At 33.0% G+C, this 24564-nt stretch overlaps 1 protein-coding gene and 1 non-coding gene across 3 annotated transcripts; one reads left to right on the top strand and one right to left on the bottom strand.

Annotated features, from left to right (window-relative positions):
- Positions 1 to 8028: 8028 nt before the first annotated feature.
- Positions 8029 to 22611, top strand: LOC135126127 (peptidyl-alpha-hydroxyglycine alpha-amidating lyase 2-like). 2 transcript variants are annotated; one of them, XM_064051950.1, is made up of 7 exons: positions 8029 to 8190; positions 14099 to 14274; positions 14317 to 14515; positions 14562 to 14763; positions 14813 to 15004; positions 21878 to 21987; positions 22305 to 22611. In XM_064051950.1, the coding sequence occupies exons 1-7, from the start codon at positions 8053 to 8055 to the stop codon at positions 22419 to 22421; spliced, it is 1134 nt and encodes a 377-aa protein (XP_063908020.1). In that variant the 5' UTR covers positions 8029 to 8052; the 3' UTR covers positions 22422 to 22611. The 2 variants fall into 2 exon arrangements, with proteins under 2 accessions (XP_063908020.1, XP_063908021.1); XM_064051951.1 differs by lacking the exon at positions 8029 to 8190 and adding an exon at positions 13579 to 13738.
- On the bottom strand, positions 21542 to 21615 carry Trnan-guu (transfer RNA asparagine (anticodon GUU)). The gene has a single exon. It is a non-coding gene; the product is annotated as a tRNA-Asn (tRNA).
- Positions 22612 to 24564: the final 1953 nt, after the last annotated feature.

The following is a 24564-nucleotide window of genomic DNA, read 5'->3' as shown; positions in this document are numbered from 1 at the left end:
AAGACAGTTCGTGATATTTAGGAGTTGGATTCATGCTTAAAAAATCTTTTCAAAAGTGACAGGACACGCAAGAATTATCATAACAAAAAATCCGGACGGACGAAAGTACGAAATCGTTATTCCGCCACATTTTGTCACATGGTTATTTTTAGTGCTTTGATCCGTATCAATTCTACGAATAAATTTTCACCGTGTAACGATTATTTAATGACACACTGAAGGTGTAATTTTCGTTAAAAAATTATCCTGTCGAATGTTTCGTTCACGTGAATACTTAACGAAAGATTTTTTTTGCTTTTGAAGGAAAAACGAAATTTTTTACTTCATGATCCCTAAAGTACGAAATAGTAGGTCTGCCGTTTCTTAGGAATCTTATGACTATCATGTAACACGCTAACGAAAATTTGTCCGATCTTCTCCAAATTTTAAAATAGTAAATGCTATTTAAATTTTGTAAAATAACCTACTCCTCCACTTGTGGTTTATGAATCCGTGTTTAGTGTTTACTCTAGACATCCAAATTTTTAGAAACAAATCTTGCAAACGTTTTAAGGTAATCGGAAACATGGCAAATCGTTTAATCAAAATTTATCAGTTCATGCCCGCCTCCAAAAATTGATTATTGAGATTTTTGGAAAAAATCAAAATCTATAAAAAAATACAATTTTTCGGGTTTCGATTTCTTGCTGTTTCAACTATCGATTTTTCGATTTTTCAGTTTTTGAATATCTCGATTTTCAAATTTTCGATATTTCAATTTTTGGATTCTTCAAATTTTGTTTCTCCGACTTCTCGATTTTTTTGATGTCTCGATTTTTCGATTTTTGAATTTTTCGATCTTTTTTCGTTTTTCGTTCTCTCGGTTTTTCAATTTTTCATTTCTTCGATTTTTATATTTTACAATTTTTAAATTTTTGATTATACAGTTTTTTATATTTTGATTTCTCGATCTTTCCATTTTAAGACTTCTTAGTTTTAGATTTTTTGGTTTATTAAATTTCTGATTTTTCGATTTCTCGATTTTCCGATTTTCCTCTTTTCAACTTTTCGATTTTTCATTTTTCCAAATATTTGATTTTTCGGGTTTCGATTTCTCGATTTTCAAGTTTTCGATATTTCAGTTTTGAGATTTTTCAATTTTTCGATTCTTCCAATTTCAACTCTCTGACTTCTCTATTTTTGGACTTTTCGATTTTTTGTTTTTTTATTCCCTTATTTCTCGATTTTTCGACTTTGCAACGTCTCGATTTCTAGGCTTCTGAATTTTTCGATTTTTCAGTTTTTCAATCCATTATTCGGTTTTTCAAGTTTTCAATTTCGATTTTTCAGTTTTTTGATTTTTTTTCAATTTTTCGATATTTTCGGGTTTCGATTTCTCGATTTTTCAACTATCGAGTTCTAGATTTTTCACTTTCTCGATTTTTCAGTTTTTCAAAATTTCAGTTATGGGTTTTTCAAATTTTTCAAACCTTCAATTTTTCAATTTTTCAATTTCTATATTTCAGTTTTTTGTTGTTTCCAATTTTTCGATTTTTCAACGTCTTTTTTTGGATTAATCAATTTTTAGATTTTTCAATTTTTCGATTCTTCAAATTTCGATTCTTCAACTTCTCGACTTTTGGACTTTACGATTTTTCGATTTTTTTATTTCCCCACTTCTCAAATTTCTCGACTTTTCGACGTCTCCATTTTTCTCGACTTCTGAATGATTAGATTTTTCAGTTTTTCAGTTTCGAATTTTCAGTTTTTTTTTTATTTTTCGATTTTTCAACGTATTTTTTTTATTATTAATCAATATATCGATTTTTGAATTTTTCAATTTTTTTGATACTTCGATTTCTAGATTTTTCAATTTTTCAATATTTTCGTTTTTCGTTTTCTCGGTTTTTTTCTGTTCAATTTTTATATTTTACAATTTTTCGAATTTTTAAATTTTAGGTTATTCAACTTTTTTATATTTTGATTTCTCGATCTTTTACGACTTCCTGGCTTTAGATTTTTCAATTTTTTAAATTTCTGATTTTTCAATTTTTCGATTGCTCGATCTTTTCATGTTTCGATTTCTCGATGTCTAATTTTTTCAATTTTTCGATGTTTCGATTTTTCGATTTCTCGGTGTTCTGATTTTTCCCCTTTTCGATTTTTGGATTTTCCAAATTATCAATGTTTCGATTTTTCAATTTTTCGACCTTTCAGTTCTTCGTTTTTTTTTAATTTTAAATTTTTCGATTTCTGGGTTTCGAGTGTTTTTCTTTATTTTTCAGTTTTTCGATTTTTCTCAATTTTTGGATTCCTTAAATTTGACATCGAAAATTTAATGTCTCAATTTCCCGATTTTTTAAGACATATTTCAATTTTTCGATTTATCGAAATTTTGATTTCTCGACGTCTCGATTTTTCTACTTTTAAAATTTTTCAGCTTTTCGATTCTACAGTTTTTCAATACTTTGAATTTTCGTTTTTTCGATTTCTCGATTTTCGACTTTTTAATTTTTATATTTTCAATCTTCCATTGTTTCAAATTCTCGATCTTTCAATTTTATATTTTTCGGTTTGTACATTTTTCAAATTTTTAGTTTTTCGATTTTTCAATACATCGATTTCCTGATTTTGCAGTTTTTCGATTGCTCGATCTTTCCATGTTTCAATTTTTCTGTTTCATTTTTCTCAATTTTCCAGTTGCGAGTTTTCAATTTCTCGGTATTCCTCCGATTTTCCCTATTTAAAATTTTTCGATTTTACAAATTTTCAATTTTTCAATTTTTTCAAGTTTTACATTTTTCAATTTCTCGATTTCTAGCTTCTTTTTTTTATTTTTCATTTTTTAGATTTTTCGATTTTTGGATTTCTTAAATTTTGCATTTTTCGATTTTCAGATTTTACGAACTTTTGATGTCTCAATTTCCCGATTTTTTAATTTTTTAATACATATTTCAATTTTTCGATTTATCGAAATTTTGATTTCTCGACGTCTCGATGTTTCGACTTTGGAATTTTTCCGCTTTTCGATCTTTCGATTCCTTTTCGATACTTTAATTTTTCGTTTTCCCGATTTCTCGATTTTTCGACTTTTCAATTGTTAGATTTTTCTTTTTTTTATTGTTTCATCGATCTGTCTATTTGTACGTTTTTCGAATTTTTATTTTCTCAGTTTTTCAATTTATCGGTTTCTCGTTTTATTGAGATTTCGACGTTTGGACTATTCGATTGTTCGGTTTCCCGATTTTTCTTTTTTCCATTTCTCGATCTTTTCATGTTTTTTCGATTTTTCAATTTTCCAATTTTTGAATGTTTCGATTTTTAAATTTTTCGATTTCTAAATTTTTATACATTTCAGTTTTGGTATTTTTCAATTCTTCGAGTTTTCAATTTTTCGATACTTACTTTAGATTTTGATTTTTTTTGATTTTAGATTTTTCGTCTTCTTGATTTCTGTTTTTTATTTATTTTTCAACTTCTCGATTTGTCAATTTTTGAGTTTTTAAAATTTTTCGATTTTACAGTTTTTTTGACGTTTCCATTTCGTCGATTTTTAAATTTTTAAATTCGTATTTTATTTTTGTGAATTTTAGAATTTTCGATTTTTGATGTTTCGATTACTCCATCTTGCAATTTTTCCTCTTTTCGATTTTTCCATTTTCCAATTTTTCAATGTTTCTATTTTTCAATTTTTCGACATTTTAATTTTTCGATTTTTCCAATTCGATTTTTCTTGATTTTTCAGTTTTTGGATTTTTTAAATTTTACAATTTTTGATTTTACAATTTTTCAATTTAACGAAATTTTGATTGCTCGAGATCTCATTTGTTCGACTTTCAAAATTTTTCGACTTTTTAATTTTTTGTTTTTGCAATTTTTTATTGTTTCAATTTCTCGATCTTTCGATTTTACATTTTTCGATTTGCAAATTTTTCGAATATTTACTTTCTCGATTTTTCAGTGTATTGATTTCTCGATTTATTGAGATTTAGACATTTCGATTATTCGAATGTTCAATTTCACGATTTTTCAATTTTTCGATTTCCAGTTTTTCAATGTTTCGATTTATCAGTTTTTCAATTTCCAAATTTTTGGACTTTTCAATTTTGCGATTTTTCAATTTATCGGGTTTTCAATTTTTCGATACCTACTTCAGTTTTTCAGTTTTTGAATTTTAGATTTTTCATCTTTTCAATTTCTTGTTTTTTTTATTTTTCAGCTTCTCAATTTGTCAATTTTAATTCACGTTTTATTTTTTCAACTTTTCGAATATGTATTCGATTTCCTGACATCGCGGTTCTTAATTTTTTTAATTTTTGGACTTTTCGAGTTTCTGAATTCTTTTTCGGGAGTGTTTCAATTTCTGGAATTTTAATTGAATTTTAGAATTTTCGATTTTTGATGTTTCGATTTTTCGATTTTCGAATTTTTCAATATTTCGATTTTCCAGTTTTTCGACATTTAAAATTTTTCGATTTTTCCATTATTGGATTTTTTAAATTTTAGATGACTTCTCGATTTCTAGTTTTTTCTTGATTTTTCAATTTTTCGATTTATCGAAACTTTGATTTCTCGGCCTCTCGGTTTTCCGACATACAAAATTTTTCGACCTTTAATTTTTTTTTTTTAATCTCTCGATCTTTCAATTTTACATTTTTCGGTTTATTGAAATTTCGACATTTCGATTGTTCAAATTCACGATTTTTCATTTTTCAATTTCTCGACGTTTCAATTTTTCGATTTCTAGTGTTTTTTTATTTTTCATTTTTTTGATTTTTCAATTTTATTGAGATTTCGATGTTTCGATTCGATTGTTCAGTTTCCCGATTTTCCCTTTTTTCCATTTCTCAATCTTTTCATGTTTTTTCGATTTTTCGATTTTCCAATTTTTCAATTCTTCGATTTCCCAATTTTTGGACCTTTCAATTTTAGAATTTTTCAATGTTTCGAGTTTTCAATTGTTGGATACCTAATTTAGTTTTTGTATTTTTTAAATTTTAGATTTTTCGTCTTTCCCATTTCTAGTTTTTTATTTATTTTTCAGCTTCTCGATTTGTCAATTTTTCAATTTTTTAAATTTTTCGATTTTACGGTTTTTTGACGTTTCCTTTACGTCGATTTTAAAATTTTTAAATTCGTGTTTTATTTTTTTGATTTTTCGAATTTTGGCAATTTTAATTTTTCGTCTTTTTAGGTTTTTAGAATTTTCGATTTTTGAGGTTTCAATTTTTCCTCTTTTCGATTTTTCGATTTCTCAATTTTTGGACATTTCATTTTTAGCATTTTTTGATTTCTCGAGTATTCTGTTTTTCGATATCTTGTTCAGTTTTTTAATTTTTTTAATTTTAGATTTTTGTTCTTCCCGATTTCTCAGTTGTTTTTTATTCTTCAGCTTCTCGATTTGTAAATGTTTCAGTTTTTTAATTTTTCGATCTTTCGATTTTCCGACATCTCGGTTCTTCGATTTTCCGACATCTCGGTTCTTCGATTTTAAAAATTTTTCGACTTTTCGATTTTCCTAATTTTCAATATCTCAATTTTTCAGCATTTCAAATTGGCAATGTTTCAATTTATGGAATTGTAACTTTTTCGGTATTTTAATTTTCAATATTTCCAATTTTTCAGTGTTTCGATTTTGCAACATTTCAATTTTTCGATGTTTTAAATCTTAGGTTTTTCGGTTTCTTGACTTCTAGTTTTTTTTTTATTTTTCAGTTTTTCGATTTTCGAATTGTTGGACTTTTTAAATTTGACATTTTTTAATTTTTCAATGTTTCGATTTATCGAAATTTTCGTTTCGATTATTCGATTGTTCAATTTTCCAATTTCAAAATTTTTCCATTTCGCGATTTTTTCATATCTCATGTTCCCAATGTTTCAGTTTTTCACTTTTTCAATGTTTCGATTTTTCGATTTTTGGGTTCTGGAGTTTTCAATTTCTCGATACCTACTTTACCTACAGTTTTTAATTTTTTTAAATTTTAGATCTTTCGTCTTCCCGATTTCTCGTTTTCTTGATTTTTCAGCATCTCGATTTGTCAATTTTTAAATTTTTAAATTTTTGAATTTTACGATTTGTTGATGTTTCTGTTTCTCGATTTTTAAATTTCTTAATAATACATGTTTCAATTTTTCGATTTTTCGAATTTTCAAATTCTCAACATCTCGGTTCTTCGAGTTTTAAAATTTTTCGGCTTTTCGATTTTTCAACATTTCAATTTCTAGAATTTTAAATTTTTAGAGTTTTAATTTTCCGTCTCTTTAAATTGTATATATTTTTTTGATTGTTCGATTTTTGGTTTTCAGTTTTTTTATTTTTCAATTTTTAAAATTTCATCATTTCGCGATATCTCGTTTTACCAACATTCCGGTGTTTCAATGTTTCGATTATTGTTTCAAAAAGAATTGTTTCCCACTGGTTGCGCTGCACTTCAGGGGCGAGGGAAGTTCTACCGAAACAACCTTCAACCAATTTTTTTAGTAATTGGATCTGTGTTCCGACAAACGTTTTAATTTTACTCCGGATATTATCGTCTTATATCGATTCCGAGGCCGACCAACGATTAAAATGTAGTTATTAACAAAATTCCAACTAAGAAATTTTCTCCGTGAGAGAAAATCCGGAGGTTAAGGTCAAATTTTTGAAGAAGTTGAAGGTATTTAAGTCAGTGAAGGTGCTGCTTAATGAAGTTAAATGTCATCTACCTCTAATTTGTCTGGTATCTCACTCAATTAATCGTAGTCATGAATCATTATGTCAGTCATAGAAAATGTATTTAAAAAAAATATCTGGGAAAATTTCGTCCGTTCATTAACAATGATAATGGATAAATGTATTTCGGTATGTTGAATAAAATATGTCGTCTCCAACACGCAAACAAATGTTTTCTTTTAATCATCGTTTGTTCTTAGTTTTTGTTGCTCTAATTCCCCGAATAGAAATTTTCTTTAGAAAAACTCGAAGCGAAAAATGTCCTAAAACATATTTTTACTGATAGTTTATAAAACTGTAATAAAACCCACCAAATGTTAAAAGTGTCCCTGTACTTGTTTTTGTGGCTTGCGATAAAAATGTGCAAGAAACAGGCGATAACTAGTTGCCAGTGCGTTGACCATTTATGTGGTGTTACCAAAAATGTGCTAATATTTTGTGCAAAAATGATTGTTTTACAATTGACTGGTCTGGAAGTACAAAATTCGCCCAACTAATAAAAGGCGGTTTACAACTTCCGCATTTAGAGAAATTAGTTGTAATTTAAACCACGTTTTGGGAGAAATTCCGCTGTGATGATTTCCGCGAATTAATATCAGACTCAGATGACGTGTTACATTAAAACAACCACTGAGCCGGGTATTGGTTAGTTGAAATTTTATAACCTCATTCGGCGCCTTGGCGGAACTGGTAAACGTTGCATTTCTCCGGAAAAATCGGTAAGGAAAAAATATCTTTGATCAGTTTTCGATTAAACTTCAACATTTCACGTTTTGAAAGTACTATTTCTCCATTCATTCCGCTTCAGGTACAGAAATAAAATTGCTTGATAGTTCAGCAACATAAATTTTATTATAAACACAATTCATATTCCACGTACGAACGTGAAACAACAAAGGAAACCATAAACACGTAAATAATCAATTCTTACCGAATTGTCAGTCAGAAGAAGCGATTTTATAATCTCATCACGAACGAAATAAACTACGTTCATCCCCAACCCAAAAAATACTATCTCCTGCTGACATTTCAAACCAAACAAATCATCAAACTTTTCTTTTCTATTTTCCGTTCACTTGTGCTTAGTACGGAACTCGCCAACACGCCACCATCCCAACCCTCCAAAAATAGCCCAATGACAAGAATGTCACGAAAAATTTGGGTTTCTAGTTTGACACTCCTGACAGTCACCCATCACCCATGTCCAGCACCTTGTCGATCGATTCGAATTAGCGCATCCTTGACCGTGAAAATCGCTAAATCACGTTTTCCAGCACGTCCAGACTCATCTCGTGGTGGCGTTTTCGTGCGCAACACCGACAGGGAAACCTGGTATTGATTCAAAAACGACCAGTCGAGCCATGGCGACCCCAACCGTCGCTGTATTGGGCCTGGTGCTCCTCGGCGGAGCCCTTGCGGGGCCCTTCCAGAGGCCAACCAACGCCGAGCTCTACGACGAGGTGCGCCAGCTGCTGTCGCTGACCCAGGGCTACCAGCAGGTGAGTCACAGTCCGGGCACACGCCCGGAAACGGAACTGCGCTTCCGGGCGGCGAGTGATGTAGGCAACACACAATACACCTGTGTATTGTTAGCGCCTTACTTACGATCGCTTATCGGGGTGATTGTTCAACGAAATAAAAGAAGTGGATTTCTGGAACTGACCGGAAAACGACCTTGTAAATTAGTGAGGGTTTGGGGTGACGTCACAGCCAATGCAGCAACGTGTCGAAGTTTTCAAGTGTGATTATTTCCACGCAAGTAATTACGATCGATGACGCATGAAAATCGTGTAATTAACTTCGCCCACATATTTTCACGCATTTTCACTCACTTGAGCAGTGTCGGATTGAGCGGCCGGAAAATCATTTTACAGTTTAAAGTATGAAATAATAATGGGTCTCCCGTTTCCGTTTGTCTGTCTGTCTGCCGTCTATCCGGATTTTTTTAGAGAACCAATTGTCAAATTTTATATGTGGATTACGAAAAAAATTGTAGTAAAACGGTAACTTCATTTCCTAAATTTATCATAGTAAATATTATTTCAATTTTATAAAATAATACTGCGTGGTTTATAAACACATTAGTCAGTTTTATCTTAGCAACTGTCTTTTTTTAATGTGAAACCTTCTCGCGGGTCCCAACTTTCTTTTTCAAAAATGTGTAACTTTCTCTGGGGTCCTAACTATTTTTTTTCTAAATGTAAATCCTTCTCGGGGGCCTCAATCTAAAGATTTTAAAGATTTTAGACCTTCAAGTCATTTCTACAGGATGTTATATTTCAAAGAATTTTTTTTTTTCAGTAATTCCAAATATTGCAAAAATTTTGAAGGTTCAAGAAAAATCAAAATAAATTTCAGAAATGATAAAGAAACCAAAAAATCCCGAGATTCCAGAAGTTCTAAACATTCCAAAGATTTCCAAAATTCCACAAATTCTTGTAATTTGCTGATTTTACTGTACTATACGAAGATCCTAGAGGTTTTAAAGATTCCAGAGGGTCTGAGTTATTAGAAATTCCAGCGATTCCAGAGATTCAAAAGATGCTAGAAATTCTAAAGATTCCAAACAGTCTAACAATTCTAAAGGATTATAAATTTCAGAGAATGTAAAGAATCCAAAAAAGCTCGGGATTTCAGAAATTCTAAATATTTCAAAGATTTCCACAGGATTCTCGAAATTGGTTGTAAAGGTTCCAAAATTCCCGAGGTTTCATATAATCTAAAAATTCTAGGGGTTCTGTAGAATCTAAAATTTCAGAGTTTCCAGAGATTTCAAAAATTCTAGAGATTACAGTTATTGTAGCGATTCAAGATGGTCTAGTAATCCCAGAAATTCTAGAGAATTTTGACATTCCGGAAGTTTTTGGATTTAGCTGTTCCAGCGATTCTAGAGATTCAAAAGATGCTAGAAATTCTGGAGATTCTACAGACTCTAAAAATTGTGAAGATTCCAAAGACTAAAGGATTCTAAGGTTTTTAGTAATACTAAGGTTTCTAAAGATTCTAAAGTTTCCAAAATTCGAAATTGCTTTCATTATTTTCGTCCCTATTGCTGGTTGTTTGAATGAAAACAAACAAAAATTTCTAAAGATTTCAAAGATTCCAGATCTTCACAACCAAAGAAGATTTAAAGTCCTACAGGATGTTACGTTTCAAAGGATTTTTTTAGTAATTCCAAATATTCGGAAAATTTTAAAGGTTCCAGAAAAATCAAAGTATATCAGTAAATTTTAGAAATAATAAAGAAACCAAAAAATTCTAACTATTCCAAAGATTTCCAAAATTTCACAAAATCTTGGAATTTCTGGATTTACTGATATTCTAAAAATTTCAGCGATTCTAAGAAGAATAAAGTTTCCAAAGATCCCAGAGGTTTTCAAGATTCTAAAGATTCCAGAGACTTAGAGTTATTAAAAATTCTAGCGATTCTAGAGATTCTGAAGGACTATTCTATAGATTTTAAAGATTCCAAAAATTATTTTTCAAGTTTTCTAGGGATTCTAAATTTCATAGCAAAGAATCCACAAAAGCTCTGGATTTCAGAAATTCTAAATATTGCAAAGATTTCCAAAATTCCAGAAATTTTTGGAAAATCTGGATTTACTGAAAATCCAAAAATGTCAGGGATTCTTGAAATTGGTTATAAAGATTCCAAAATTTCCGAGATTTCAAATAATCTAAGTATTCCAGACATTCTACAGAATCTAGAGTTTCAGAGTTTCCAGAAATTCCAAAAATTCTAGAGATTACGGTTATTATAGCGATTCAAAAGGTTCTAGTATTCTAGAGATTCTAGGGAATTTAGACACTCTAGAAGTTGTACAAGTTTTTGCTAGCTATTTCACCGGTTCTAGAGATTTGGAAGGGAGATTCTAAAGATTATAGAAATTCTAGCGATTCTAAAAACTGTAAAGGGTCTAAAGATTCCAAGGCTTCCAAAGATTCTAAAGGATTTTAAAGATTTTAGTGACACTAAAGTTTCTAAAGATCCTAAGGTTTTTGAAATTTATAAACTGCTTTCATTATGTTCTCCCTATTTTGGTTGTTTGGATGGAGACTAACAAAAATTTCTAAAGATTTTAAAGGTTCCAGAAAAATCAAACGATCAGTAAATTTTAGAAATTATAAAGAATCCAAAAAATTACGGGATTCTAGAAATTCCAAAAGTTTCAGCGATTTGGTTGTAAAGTTTCCAAAGATTCCTGAGGTTTTCAAGATTCTAAAGATTCTAGAGACTCGGAGTTATTAGAAATTCCAGCGATTCTAGAGATTCTGAAGGACTATTCTATAGATTTTAAATATTCCAAAAATTATAAGGGATTTTAAGGTTCCTAATGATACCAAGTTTTCTAGAGATTTTAAACTTCAGAGCAAAGAATCCAAAAAAGCTCGGGATTTCAGAAATTCTAAATATTGCAAAGATTTCCACAATTCCAGAAATTTTTGGAATCTCTGGATTCACTGAAAACCCAAAAATGTCAGGGATTCTTGAACTTGGTTATAAAGATTCCAAAATTTCCTACGTTTCAAATAATCTAAGTATTCCAGAGATTCTACAGAATCTAGAGTTTCAGAGTTTCCATAAATTCCAAAAATTCTAGAGATTACGGTTATTATAGCGATTCAAAAGTTTCTAGTATTCTAGAGATTCTAGAGAATTTAGACACTCTAGAAGTTGTACAAGTTTTTGCTAGCTATTTCACCGGTTCTAGAGATTCGAAAGGGAGATTCTAAAGATTATAGAAATTCTAGCGATTCTAAAAACTGTAACGGGTCTAAAGATTCCAAGGCTTCCAAAGATTCTAAAGGATTTTAAAGATTTTAGTGACACTAAAGTTTCTAAAGATCCTAAGGTTTTTAAAATTTATAAATTGCTTTCATTATGTTCTCCCTATTTTGGTTGTTTGAATGGAAACTAACAAAAATTTCTAAAGATTTTAAAGGTTCCAGAAAAATCAAACGATCAGTAAATTTTAGAAATTATAAAGAATCCAAAAAATTACGGGATTCTAGAAATTCCAAAAGTTTCAGCGATTTGGTTGTAAAGTTTCCAAAGATTCCTGAGGTTTTCAAGATTCTAAAGATTCTAGAGACTTGGAGTTATTAGAAATTCCAGCGATTCTAGAGATTCTGAAGGACTATTCTATAGATTTTAAAGATTCCAAAAATTATAAAGAATTTTAAGGTTCCTAATGATACCAAGTTTTCTAGGGATTCTAAATTTCAGAGCAAAGAATCCAAAAAAGCTCGGGATTTCAGAAATTCTAAATATTGCAAAGATTTCCAAAATTCCAGAAATTTTTGGAATCTCTGGATTTACTGAAAATCCAAAAATGTCAGGGATTCTTGAAATTGGTGATAAAGACTCCAAAATTTCCGAGGTTTCAAATAATCTAAGTATTCCAGAAATTCTACAGAATCTAGAGTTTCAGAGTTTCCAGAAATTCCAAAAATTCTAGAGATTACGGTTATTATAGCGATTCAAAAGGTTCTAGTAGTCTAGAGATTCTAGAGAATTTAGACACTCTAGAAGTTGTACAAGTTTTTGCTAGCTATTTCACCGGTTCTAGAGATTCGGAAGGGAGATTCTAAAGATTATAGAAATTCTAGCGATTCTAAAAACTGTAAAGGGTCTAAAGATCCCAAGCCTTCCAAAGATTCTAAAGGATTTTAAAGATTTTAGTGACACTAAAGTTTCTAAAATTTATAAATTGCTTTCATTACGTTCTCCCTATTTTGGTTGTTTGTATGGACACTAACAAAAATTTCTAAAGATTTTAAAGGTTCCAGAAAAATCAAACGATCAGTAAATTTTAGAAATTATAAAGAATCCAAAAAATTACGGGATTCTAGAAATTCCAAAAGTTTCAGCGATTTGGTTGTAAAGTTTCCAAAGATTCCTGAGGTTTTCAAGATTCTAAAGATTCTAGAGACTCGGAGTTATTAGAAATTCCAGCGATTCTAGAGATTCAAAGGATGCTAGAGATCCTGAAGGAAGATTCTATAAATTCTAAAGATTCCAAAGCTTCTAAAAATTCTAAAGGATTCTAACATTTCTATTAATACTAAGTTTTCTAAGTAATATAAATTTCGGAGAATGCAGATAATCCTAAAAGCTCGGGATTTCAGATTTTCTAAATATTCCAAAGATTTCCGAAATTCCACAAATTTTTCGAATCTCTGTCTAGATTTACTGAAAATCCAAAAATGTCAGGGATTCTTGAAAATGGTTGTAAAAATTCCAAAATTCCCAAGGTTTGAAATAATAATATTCCAGAGATTCCATAGGATCTAGAGATTCAGAGTTTCCAGAGATTTCAAAAATTCTAGAGATTACAGTTATTACGGCGAATCAAGATGTCCTAGTAATTCTAGAGTCTAAAACTGATTTTGGCAAATGACATACCTTCTAAAAAAAAGGAGGGTGGGTTAATTTTATACAATTGCATACTCCTATATGTGTGATTCATGAATCCGTGTCGAGTTCTCAATTCTCACCCTAGACATCCTAATTCTTGGCAAAAAATCCACAATGTTTTCCAACGCTTTGTTTTCCTTGATAGCGTCTTCAAAATTCCAAAAACAACATAATTTTTGCAAAACGCCAATGTCGCCGGCAAAACTGAAATTAATAATAGTAATAAATCTAAACATGTGTACAATACCATTCTGTCGAGACAAAAAGGTTCAATATTTTCTGATTCATCACTGTATTACTGGTTGCCTATATCACGTTTTTTTTTAACTTTTCATTTAATCTAGATCAATCATGTTCGTTCCTTTTTTTAATCAACTACTCCTGGAAAATCTACAGTGTGTTTCAACACCATATACCTCATATACTTCTTTACGGTTTAAGGCGTCTCTGGCGCCCGATCCCACTCCCGAAGCCCGACCAGAGTTCGTTTAACTTTCGCATGGTCGAGCGCTCCAGCTACGTCGACAAAATGTGAACTATATGCAATGAATATTAAGACGCAAAATATAGTGACAGGGGTGGCCATAGGGGTGATTTTTGTGGTGGTGGTGACAGTCTGTAGTCTGCAGGTGAGTTCAGTCGATTTTTTCCTGTCTACAGTCACCGTTTTATCCGGTTTGTTATCTCCACTGACGCACGTTGGTGATCAACCATATGGTGCGTGACGACCAATCGCCGGCCCGGATTTTCCGGAACTTGTTTTTGTTGACTCCGGGTTACGGTTGCGTGGGTAATTGACACGTGGTGGCTTTTTTTTATGAATTTTCTTGTAAACGCTGCAAGTAGTACCATGTGCTAATGAATGTCGAAGAGATAAATAAAAATGATTACATAAGTTTGTTTGTTTTATTGACGATAGTACCGTTAAAAATTGACATAGATTTTTTCGAGCAATTTATTAGGTACCACCGTTTTTCCTCATTTTGCAGCCAGACGTCCAAACCCTAGAATCGCTCGAAGACAATACCGACAAACCTGACATTCCAAGAGCTGTGAAGAACTGGCCTCAGGAGCCCCTCAAACTAGGACAAGTGTCAGGAGTTTCCGTGAATTCTGCATTCCAACCAGTAATATTCCACCGAGCTGATCGCGTTTTCGATCAATAGTAAGTACCCACAACCCAGGAACCACCTCTAACTAATTCCAGCACTTTTAATTCAACCAACCATTTCCAACAACTCCACTTGGGACCAATTTCCGAGCCGACCGTCCTCACCCTCGAGCCGCAAACCGGGAAAGTTCTGGGAACATGGGGCGAAAACCTCTTCTATATGCCCCATGGCTTGACCATCGACCGGCACGACAACTTATGGGTGACAGATGTTGCCCTGCACCAAGCCTTCAAGGTACTAATACCACCCCAATTCACCCCAAAAATTTACCGTTTTTTAGTTTAAGCCGGGCGAGCTCTCCCCGGTTTTGACGTTCGGGCAGCGCCTCACCCCCGGCTCGAGCAAGAACCACCTCTGCATGCCCACTTCGATCGCTGTGGCTTCAGAGGGCGAGATTTTCATAGCGGATGGGTACTGTAATAGCAGGATTTTGAAGTTCAATGCGGCTGGGGTGCTTTTGAGGGTCATGCCTAACCCGCCAGGTGGCTCTGGTTTATTAGTTGTGTGATTTTTCTGAAATTTGGGTTTTAGAGTTTTTGTCTTTGCAAGTGCCACACGGGGTTGCTCTGGTGGAGTCTATGGATAGGTTGTGTGTGGCGGATAGGGAGAACATGAGGGTGGTGTGCCCGAGGGCTGGTTTGTACAGTATCAAGGGGAAGGCGGAGCCGGCGCTCACCATCCAGCAGCCTGACATGGGGAGGGTGTTTGGAGTCGCCGCCAAAGGTAAATGCGAATACCATACGAACGAAAAAAAATCATATAGAATAATTATGTTGGCAATTTGACACTTTAAGTCAGTGGTTCGCAAACTTTTATTATTGATGACACCCTAAAATTTTAAACAAAATTTGGCGGCACCCCACCAAGAACAGTTTTAATTGTAACTAATTTATTATCAAAAACACTTTATCACATGTTTGTATAATATGTAATTGATGTTAAGATTGTTTTATAAATATTTGTTAGCCATCTTACTTCAGTATGAAGAAAATTAACATGTTCAGAACACATTTTCCATTACTGAACAGTTGTACCATATTAATAAAATCAGATCATCAATTATTATTTTTTAAAGTTGGTTCTGTGCTTATATTTATAAACATCATTATAAAATTTTCGCGGCACCCTCTTGGGGGATCCACGGCACCCTAGTGTGCCGCGGCACCCAGTTTGCGAACCACTGCTTTAAGTGACAGTTATCTGACCTAGTGCTGCCAACACAATATTATAGAAGTGTTATTATATCAAATTGCATGCTCTAAGTCCCTGAAAACACTTCAATCAACCAAAAAAATGTGACAGAAATATTGTAAAAAAAATCACCATTGTCTTCTGTTTTTTCCTTATTTTGTGTGTCATAGATCATATAATCGCTTAAAAATCCTCACAGCGACAAAGCAACGTATTTTACAAAGCCTTGTCAGGTTAAATATTCGTTATTCGCATTCTTAAAAAAAAACTTTTTTTTTCCTTCTATTCATATCCAATTAAATTCCTTTCATATTTTCGCTTTCATCTTTCCCCACTTTTTGTTGTAATTAATTAACAGTATTAAGCAGAGCCGTGCCTACATATTTTTTCACCTGAGGCAGATAGCCAAATCCGCGCCCCCATGTTTGCGAGATATTTACCTACTTACCTATACGTTACAGATGATCTGTATTCTGAATTTCTGGACAGAAAACCAGAATGGTAATTGAAAAATGTGCATAAACATGAAAAATTAAATGGATTTATTGATTTTAAGTTATCAGAAATAAACAGATAACAGAATCAAAAGTTAAAAAAACATACAATATAATTCATAATAGCAAATTACATAGAAAAATTTGTAAATAATACTTAATAGGAGTAATATTCAACAAAAAATACGCCACTATATTACTTCCAAAAATTGTACAACTTATTTTTTTTTCCTTTTAATGAAGCAAAAACATAAATTATTTTTTCAAAATCTATTGGATTACATAATTCTTGTCCACTGGAAAAAAATTGCCATGTTTGACAATTTTTCCTGACCGAGAGAAGGTCTTAAATAACTTTTACTTATCTTGAATTTACTGAAGTTTATTTTTCCAGAAGCTACAGTAACTGGTAAAGTTAAAAATATTCTTAACGCGACTTCCAAATTTGGATACAATTGAACTAAACCGTATTCGTGAATTATTTTCAAAAGATCCAAAGCTATAGCTGCTCTAATATCCGGAATTATTGCAATTGCTTGGTTCTTAAAGCTAAATATTTCTGATGATATTTCTACAGCATTTATATCATTTGGATATTTAAGAGCTAAGTCGTAAGCTGCTTTTCTTAAATCTTCTATATACAATGATACTAATTTTTCGTCAGTAAGAAACGGAAAATTGGAAGATATTTCATTCTATTTTTTATACCCCCATTTGAGTTGTGAAGTCAAAACGTCCGGTACCCCTTTCACTTTATATTTTTATATTTTTGACAATTGGGCGCCCCTCTAATTTGTTCATCCGAGGTGAGTGCCTCTCTCGCCTCACCCTCGTCCCGGCCCTGGTATTAAGTGTAGTCACCAGAATGAAGAGGGGGTGAGTGGGTGTGCCTGTTGCTTGCTTATATTGTAAGAGACTATGCAGGAAAAAGTTAAACTTAGCCCCGCCCACCCACCCGTTCTTTATTTTTTTTTTCTTCTGAAATAATAAACTTCAGCAAGTAGTACAAGAAAAAGTTACGATTACCACTTTTTTACCTCTTTTACAGCGTAGGTTCTATTAATTTCCGCTTTCACTCTACAGAAGAACATATAATTAGTATTTGATGAGATAAGACGAATTATTCAATTTTTCGAACTGCATTTTTTCAATTTTTTTTGTTAGTCTTTGCTAAGATAAAACTGATTTTGGCAGATGACATATCCTCTAAGAAAAGGGAGGGCGGGTGGGCGGGCATAGTACATGCTAAGATAAGACTAATTTTGGCATATGACATACACTCTAAGAAAATAAAGGGCGGGTGGGTGGGGCTAATATTTCATAAGAAAAAGCTAAACACAGCTCCGCCCACCTTTTTTCTGTATTTCACTGATTTATTTTATTTACGCTATATGGCAATTCAATTCTATTTTGACAAACGGTAGAATCTAAGATTTAAGTAAAAGATGGCCCTTCCCACCTACCCCTATTCCGTTTTAAGCATTCATTCTTATTGGCTCTGAAGAAAGAATTTCAGGAGTTTTAAATTTTTAATTATTCACTTTTCGATTTTTCAATTTTTGACGTCTTCAATTTTTCGCGCTGCATTTTTTCGATTTTTGTTTTTTTTTTTGGTAATATTTGCTTAAAACTTATTTTGGCAAATCACATACACTCTAAGAAAATAGAGGGCGGGTGGGCGGGGCTAATATTTAATAAGAAAAAGCTAAACACAGCTCCGCCCACCTTTTTTCTTTATTTCACTGACTTATTTTATTTAGTGTATATAGGAATTGAATTCTATTTTAACAAACGGTAGACTCTAAGATTTAAAACAAACTAAAAGTTGACCCTTTCCAGCCACGCCTATTTCGTTTTCATCATTCATTCTTATTGGCTCCGAAGAAATAATTTCACAAGTTTTAAATTTTTAGTTATTCACTTTTCCATTTTTCAATTTTTGATGTCATCAATTTTTCGAGCTGCATTTTTTTTCAATTTTTCTTTTTTTTTTGTAGTATTTGCTAAGATAAAACGGATTTTGGCAAACGTTATATCCTCTAAGAAAAGAGAGGGTGGGTGGGCGGGGCTAGTACTTGCTAAGATAAGATCGAATTTGGCAAATAACATACCTTCTAAAAATAGAGAGGCCAGGTGGGCGGACCTAGTATATGCTAAGATAAGACTAATTTTGGCAAATCACATTCACTCTAAGAAAATAGAGGGCGGGTGGGTGGGGTTAGTGTTTGCTAAGATAAGATCGATTTTGGCAAATGGCATACCTTCTAAGAAAAGGGAGGGCGGGTGGGCGGGCCTAGTATATGCTAAGATAAGACTAACTTTGGCAAATGACATACACTCTAAGAAAATAGAGGGCGGGTGGGTGGGGCTAGTGTTTGCTAAGATAAGATCGATTTTGGCAAATGGCATACCTTCTAAGAAAAGGAAGGGCGGGTGGGCGGGCCTAGTATATGCTAAGATAAGACTAACTTTGGCAAATGACATACACTCTAAGAAAATAGAGGGCGGGTGGGTGGGGCTAGTACATGCTAAGATAAGACTAATTTTGGCAAATGACATACACTCTAAGAAAATAGAGGGCGGGTGGGCGGGGCTAATATTTAATAAGAAAAAGCTAAACACAGCTCCGCCCACCTTTTTTCTCTATTTCACTGACTTATTTTATTTAATGTATATAGGAATTGAATTCTATTTTAACAAATGGTAGACTCTAAGATTTAAAACAAACTAAAAGTGACCCTTTCCAGCCACCCCTATTTCGTTTTCATCATTCATTCTTATTGGCTCTGAAGAAAGAATTTCACGAGTTTTAAATTTTTAGTTAGTCACTTTTCCATTTTTCAATTTTTGATGTCTTCAATTTTTCGAGCTGCATTTTTTTCAATTTTTCTTTTTTTTTTGTAGTATTTGCTAAGATAAAACTGATTTTGGCAAACGATATATCCTCTAAGAAAAGAGAGGGTGGGTGGGCGGGGCTAGTGCTTGCTAAGATAAGATCGAATTTGGCAAATAACATACCTTCTAAAAATAAAGAGGCCAGGTGGGCGGGCCTAGTATATGCTAAGATAAGACTAATTTTGGCAAATCACATTCACTCTAAGAAAATAGAGGGCGGGTGGGTGGGGTTAGTGTTTGCTAAGATAAGATCGATTTTGGCAAATGGCATACCTTCTAAGAAAAGGGAGGGCGGGTGGGCGGGCCTAGTATATGCTAAGATAAGACTAACTTTGGCAGATGACATACACTCTAAGAAAATAGAGGGCGGGTGGGTGGGGCTAGTATTTGCTAAGGTAAGATTGCATACTAATAAAAGTAGTCACTGGAATGAAGAGGGTGTCAGTGGCCAAGGGTACTACTTCCCTAGTAGACTCTTAAGAAAAAATGTACTCAGCTCCGCCCACCTTTTTTCTCTATTTCACTTATTTTATTTACTGTACAGTGAGAATTAAATTCTATTTTGACAAGCCGTAGAATCTAAGATTTAAAACAAAGTGATATGTCATATGCCAAAGTCAGTTTCATCTTAGCAAATACTAATAAAAAAAAATAAAAATTAAAAAAATTGAGTTCCAAAAATTGAAGACGCCAAAAATTCATTCTCTTCATTCCAGTGACTACACTTATTATTGTGTAGTCTTACCTTAGCAAACACTAGTCCCGCCCATCCGCCCTCTATTTTCTTAGAAACTACGTGATTTGCCAAAATTAGTCTTACCTTAGCATAAATTAGGCCCGCCCACCCGCCCTCTCTTTTCTTAGAGGATATTTCATTTGCCAAAGTCAGTTTCATCTTAGCAAATACTAATAAAAAAATAATAAAAATTGAAAAAATTAAGTTCCAAAAATTGAAGCCGTCAAAAATTCAAAAATCGAGAAGTGAATAAATAAAAATTTTAAATTGGTGAAATTTTTTCTTCAGAACCACTAAAAATGAATGATCAAAACCGAATAGGGGTGGGTGGGGAGGGCCACTTTTTACTTTGTTTTAAATATAACATTCTACCGCTTGTCAAAATATAATTCAATTACCACTATACAGTAATAAATAAAATAAGTGAATAAAATAGAGAAAAAAAATGGGCGGAGCTGAGTTTAGCTTCTTTTTTAAAAGTTTTATAAGCAAGTAGTAGCCCCGCCCACTGACACCCTCTTCATTTCAGTGACTACTCTTTTTATTATGCAGTCTTAACAAATACTAGCCCCGCCCAGCCACCCTCTATTTCCTTAGAGTGCCAAAATTAGTCTTATCTTAAAATGACTAGGCCCGCCCACCCGCCCTCTATATACTTAGAGTGTATATCATTTGCCAAAATTAGTGTTACCGTAGCATGTACTAGGTCCGCCGGCCCGCCCTCTCTTTTCTTAAAGGATATGTTATTTGCCAAAATTAGTTTTATCTTAGTAAATACTAACCAAAAAATAAAAAATTGAAAAAATGCAGTTCGAAAAATTAAAAAAGTCAAAAATTGAAAAATCGAAAAGTGAATAATTAAAAATTTTAAACTCGTGGACTTTTTTTCTTCACATCAAAACGGAAGGGGTGGGTGGGAAAAGCCACTTTTTACTTTGTTTTAAAACTTAGAATTTACCGCTTGTCAAAATAGAATCCAATTCCCACTATACAGTAAATAGAATAAGCCAGTGAAATAGAGAAAAAAGGTGGGCGGAGCTGAGTTTAACTCTTTCTTAAGAATCTTGTAAGCAAGTGGTAGCCCCGCCCACTGACACCCTCTTCATTCCAGTGACTCCTCTTATTATTGTGTAGTCCTACCTTAGCAAACACTAGCCCCGCCCACCCGCCCTCCATTTTCTAGAGACTATGTGATTTGCTAAAATTAATCTTACCTTAGCATATACTAGGCCCGCCCACCCGCCCTCTCCTGTTTTAAAGGATATGTTATTTGCCAAAATCAGTTTTATTTTAGCAAATACTAACAAAAAAAACGAAAAATTGAAAAAATGCAGTTGGAAAAATTGAAGATGTCAAAACTGAAAAATCGAAAAGTGAGAATTTAATTCCCACTAGACCGTAAATAAAATAAGTCAGTGAAAGAAAGAAAAAAGGTGGGTGGAGCTGAGTTTAGCTTTTCTTGAAAGTCCATTAAGCCCCGCCCACTGACCCCTCTTCACTCCAGTGACCACCCTTATTATTGTGCGGTCTTCCCTTAGCAAATACTAACCCTGCCCACCCGCCTTCTATTTTCTTAGAGTATATGTTATTTGCCAAAATTAGTCTTATCTTATCATTTTGATTCACCGAAGTAAGAAAAGAAGGAAAGTTTTACAAATTTTCCTTGATTACTATGACCATTTCTTTACATAATTTACTGCAACAATTTGCATATAAATAATATCAATTAAATAAATATAAATAAATAGGGCATCGAACAAAATAATCGTTTTGATTCACCGAAGTAAGAAAAGGATAGTTTTATAAATTTTCCTTGATGACTTGATGACCATTTCTTTACATAATTCAGTGCAACAATTTACATATTAATAATATTCAATTATAAATAAATATATAGGGCATTGAATAAAATAATCGTGAAATAAAAAAAAGAAAAAAAAAGTGCGCCCCCGGGTGGGCTCGAACCACCAACCTTTCGGTTAACAGCCGAACGCGCTAGCCGATTGCGCCACGGAGGCGATGCTAGAACACCGAGGTCAGCTGGAATTAAATGGCACGTCATCAGTTAACCTTTATTTTTTTCAATTTTCACTATATTAATAAACAAATTTATTAATTTATCTCAATAAATTTTACTTTTCGTTTAAACCATTATACAATTAAAATAAAACGCAAACACATATGTAATCCGTGAGAGTATTGGCAATTCCGTGTGTAAACAGAGTTGCCTACTTTCCAGGCGCTTTCACTCACACTTTACAAGTTTTTTTATTTTTTCAGGAAAACTTATTTACGCCGTAAACGGACCAACATCGCAACTACTGCCTGTCCAAGGTCTCACAATAGATGTCCAAACCGAATCCGTCATTGATCACTGGGCACCCGAAGAGGTACAAGTCGTATTTCAGGTTCCGGGAATCTGCCCCCATAAATCTCGCATTTTTATCAGACCACCTGTATACATAAGTTTTCGGCCGACAAACGTGTCACTAATTAAGCGCAAAGGGAAGACGATCCCGTCCTAAATCACCCTTTACAAGTCACAAACATAAATGAGGCCTGTGGAAATTTATTGCCTTCAGCTGCGACCTCCCCGCAATAAAGCCACAATTAAAACATTGTCAACATGTTAACACGAATTTAAACACAGCGCTCATTTAGTCCACACATGTACAATTGTTATTGGTCTCAATTGCGCATTTTTCAGGGCTTCGGGCAGCCCCACGCCATCGCCGTGTGCCCCAACGGCTCGGCCCTGTACGTGGGCGAGATCGGGCCGAACCGCATCTGGAAGTTCGAGCTGGTGCCGCCGAAGAAGAAGTAACCAGCAATCAAAAAATCTCACTATATCCTGCGCGAAGTTGCTGCAATATCATTCAAGAATAGCTAGAACCATAGAGGGACTTCATACGTATACCATAGCGACTTAAGGAGTTATTGTTACATTTGCATAGCACATTTATATTAACTTATTGTACCATCATTTATATAGACAATAAAAAAATTCCGTTTTAGTGTGCCTTTCACTCGGGTTAATTACAGGTGGCCGAGATTTATGGCCCGTTTCGTGGTAATTGCGTGCGGGGAGAACTTTCCGTCCGACTGTACCGGCATTTAAATGAGATGAAATGGTGGAAGAAAAAAGGAGCAACGACTCGCGTCTCGCCTGCGAACGGCACTTAAAAGAACCGAGATAATGTCTTATTTATAAGGCGGCCCTGTTAGGAAATAAAGAACTAGGAGTAGGCTTCTATTTCGCGCAGCTGCACGCTCGCATGCTAATATATTTGCCGGAGTTTTCTTTTTGCGGCTTGCCGGAGCTTCGACTTGTTTATTTACGCGTTAACGAGGTGGAAATCGTGAAATTTACTCGAGGACGTGCGGAAGAGCGAGGCGATGGACGAGGGCAGAGAGAGGAATTTTATAGGAATTGTTCGAGAGGCAACTGGAATGTTTCTTGGGATTGTTATCGCGTAGTCGGACAAGAAATGGAGTTATTCTAATTTTTATATGTACTTCTATCTTCACTACCATCACGAGAACTCGTGTATATATTGTCTCTTCGATAATTGGTGAATTAGTTTGATACCAAATAAAGCTCCTCTAGGTATTTTTACACCACTAAGCTGGTAGCAAAAAAATGAAATTTGAAATTTCATGCAAAAGTTTTTTCGTCAAATTTGAACTACCGATAAGTTCCTGAAAAACCTGAAAACAACTTGGAAGTCTCAATTTATTTAAATTTGCCGCTCATTTCTTCAGCAGCATTCGCTATCTGTTATAAAATGACACCTAAAACGTCATTCTGATTGAATTATAGTTCCTGTTTCGACAAGGCGGCAAATGTCAACGCCCGCTTTGATCTGACATAATTTATTTTATTGATCTCTGCAAAAAAAATTAGTAACTTGAATTGGTAATCTGGCTGGTAAAACATAAAAATTAGAAAGTTAGACAAACAATGTTAGAACTTCAATAAAATTGTAAAATATATTAAAAAAAAAACAGAAAAAGAAATAAAATATAAACGGAGTGAAAATACGTAGTTCAGAGGTTAGAAAACCTAAAAAATAACCACACATATCTTAAAAAGTGGTAATTTTTCCTGAAAGTCGTCTCAAGATTTTTCAAACTTGTTTTAATTAAAAAGCAAAATCGAAAATCAAAAAGTCCAAGAATCGAAAATCGAGAAATCAAAAACCGAAAAATCTAAAATTCAATTAATCAAATAACCGAAAAATCGAGGAACTGAAAATTCGAAAATGGAAAATTCGAAAAATCGGAGATGAAAAATTGAAAAATCGATAAATTGAAAATAACATCAAATGAATCATATAATCAAAAAAGGGAAAATTCGTAATTCGAAAATTCGAAAGATCGAAAAACTGAAAAATTCAGACGATCAAAAATACTGTGAATCAAATAATCAGAAAAGGGAAAAATTAAAGCTTCTATGAATGATATATTTGAAAAATGGAAAATTTGAAAATTGTAAAGTTGAAAAATCGGAAAATCGAAAATTCGATGAATTAAATATTCGAAAAATCGAAATAAAAAAATCGGAAAAGTAGGAAACCGAAAAATCGGAGACGAAAAATTGAAAAAACTGAACGAAAAATCTAAGAGTAAAATAACTGAAAATTTGAACATCGAAAAACTAAAAGAATTTAACAACTAAAAACTCAAAATCGAAATTAGAAAAATCGAAACAGCGAAAAGTAAAAATTAAAAAAGTCTAAAAACCGAAAAATGGGGAAAAAAATGAAAAACCGCAAAATCGAAAATCAAAAAGTTGAAGAATCGAAAATCGAGAAATCAAAAACCGAAAAATCTAAAACTCAATTAATCAAATAACCGAAAAATCGAGAAACTGAAAATTCGTAAATGGAAAATTCGAAAAATTCGGAGATGAAAAGTTGAAAAATAGATAAATCGAATATAAAATTAAATGAATCATAAAATCGAAA

This window comes from Zophobas morio, unplaced genomic scaffold (genome assembly GCF_036711695.1).
Source record: "Zophobas morio isolate AGI-343-1 ecotype UQ-CSIRO unplaced genomic scaffold, CSIRO_AGI_Zmor_V1 ptg000010l, whole genome shotgun sequence".
NCBI lineage: Eukaryota > Metazoa > Arthropoda > Insecta > Coleoptera > Tenebrionidae > Zophobas > Zophobas morio.
This window is presented reverse-complemented; position numbering and strand designations above follow the sequence as displayed.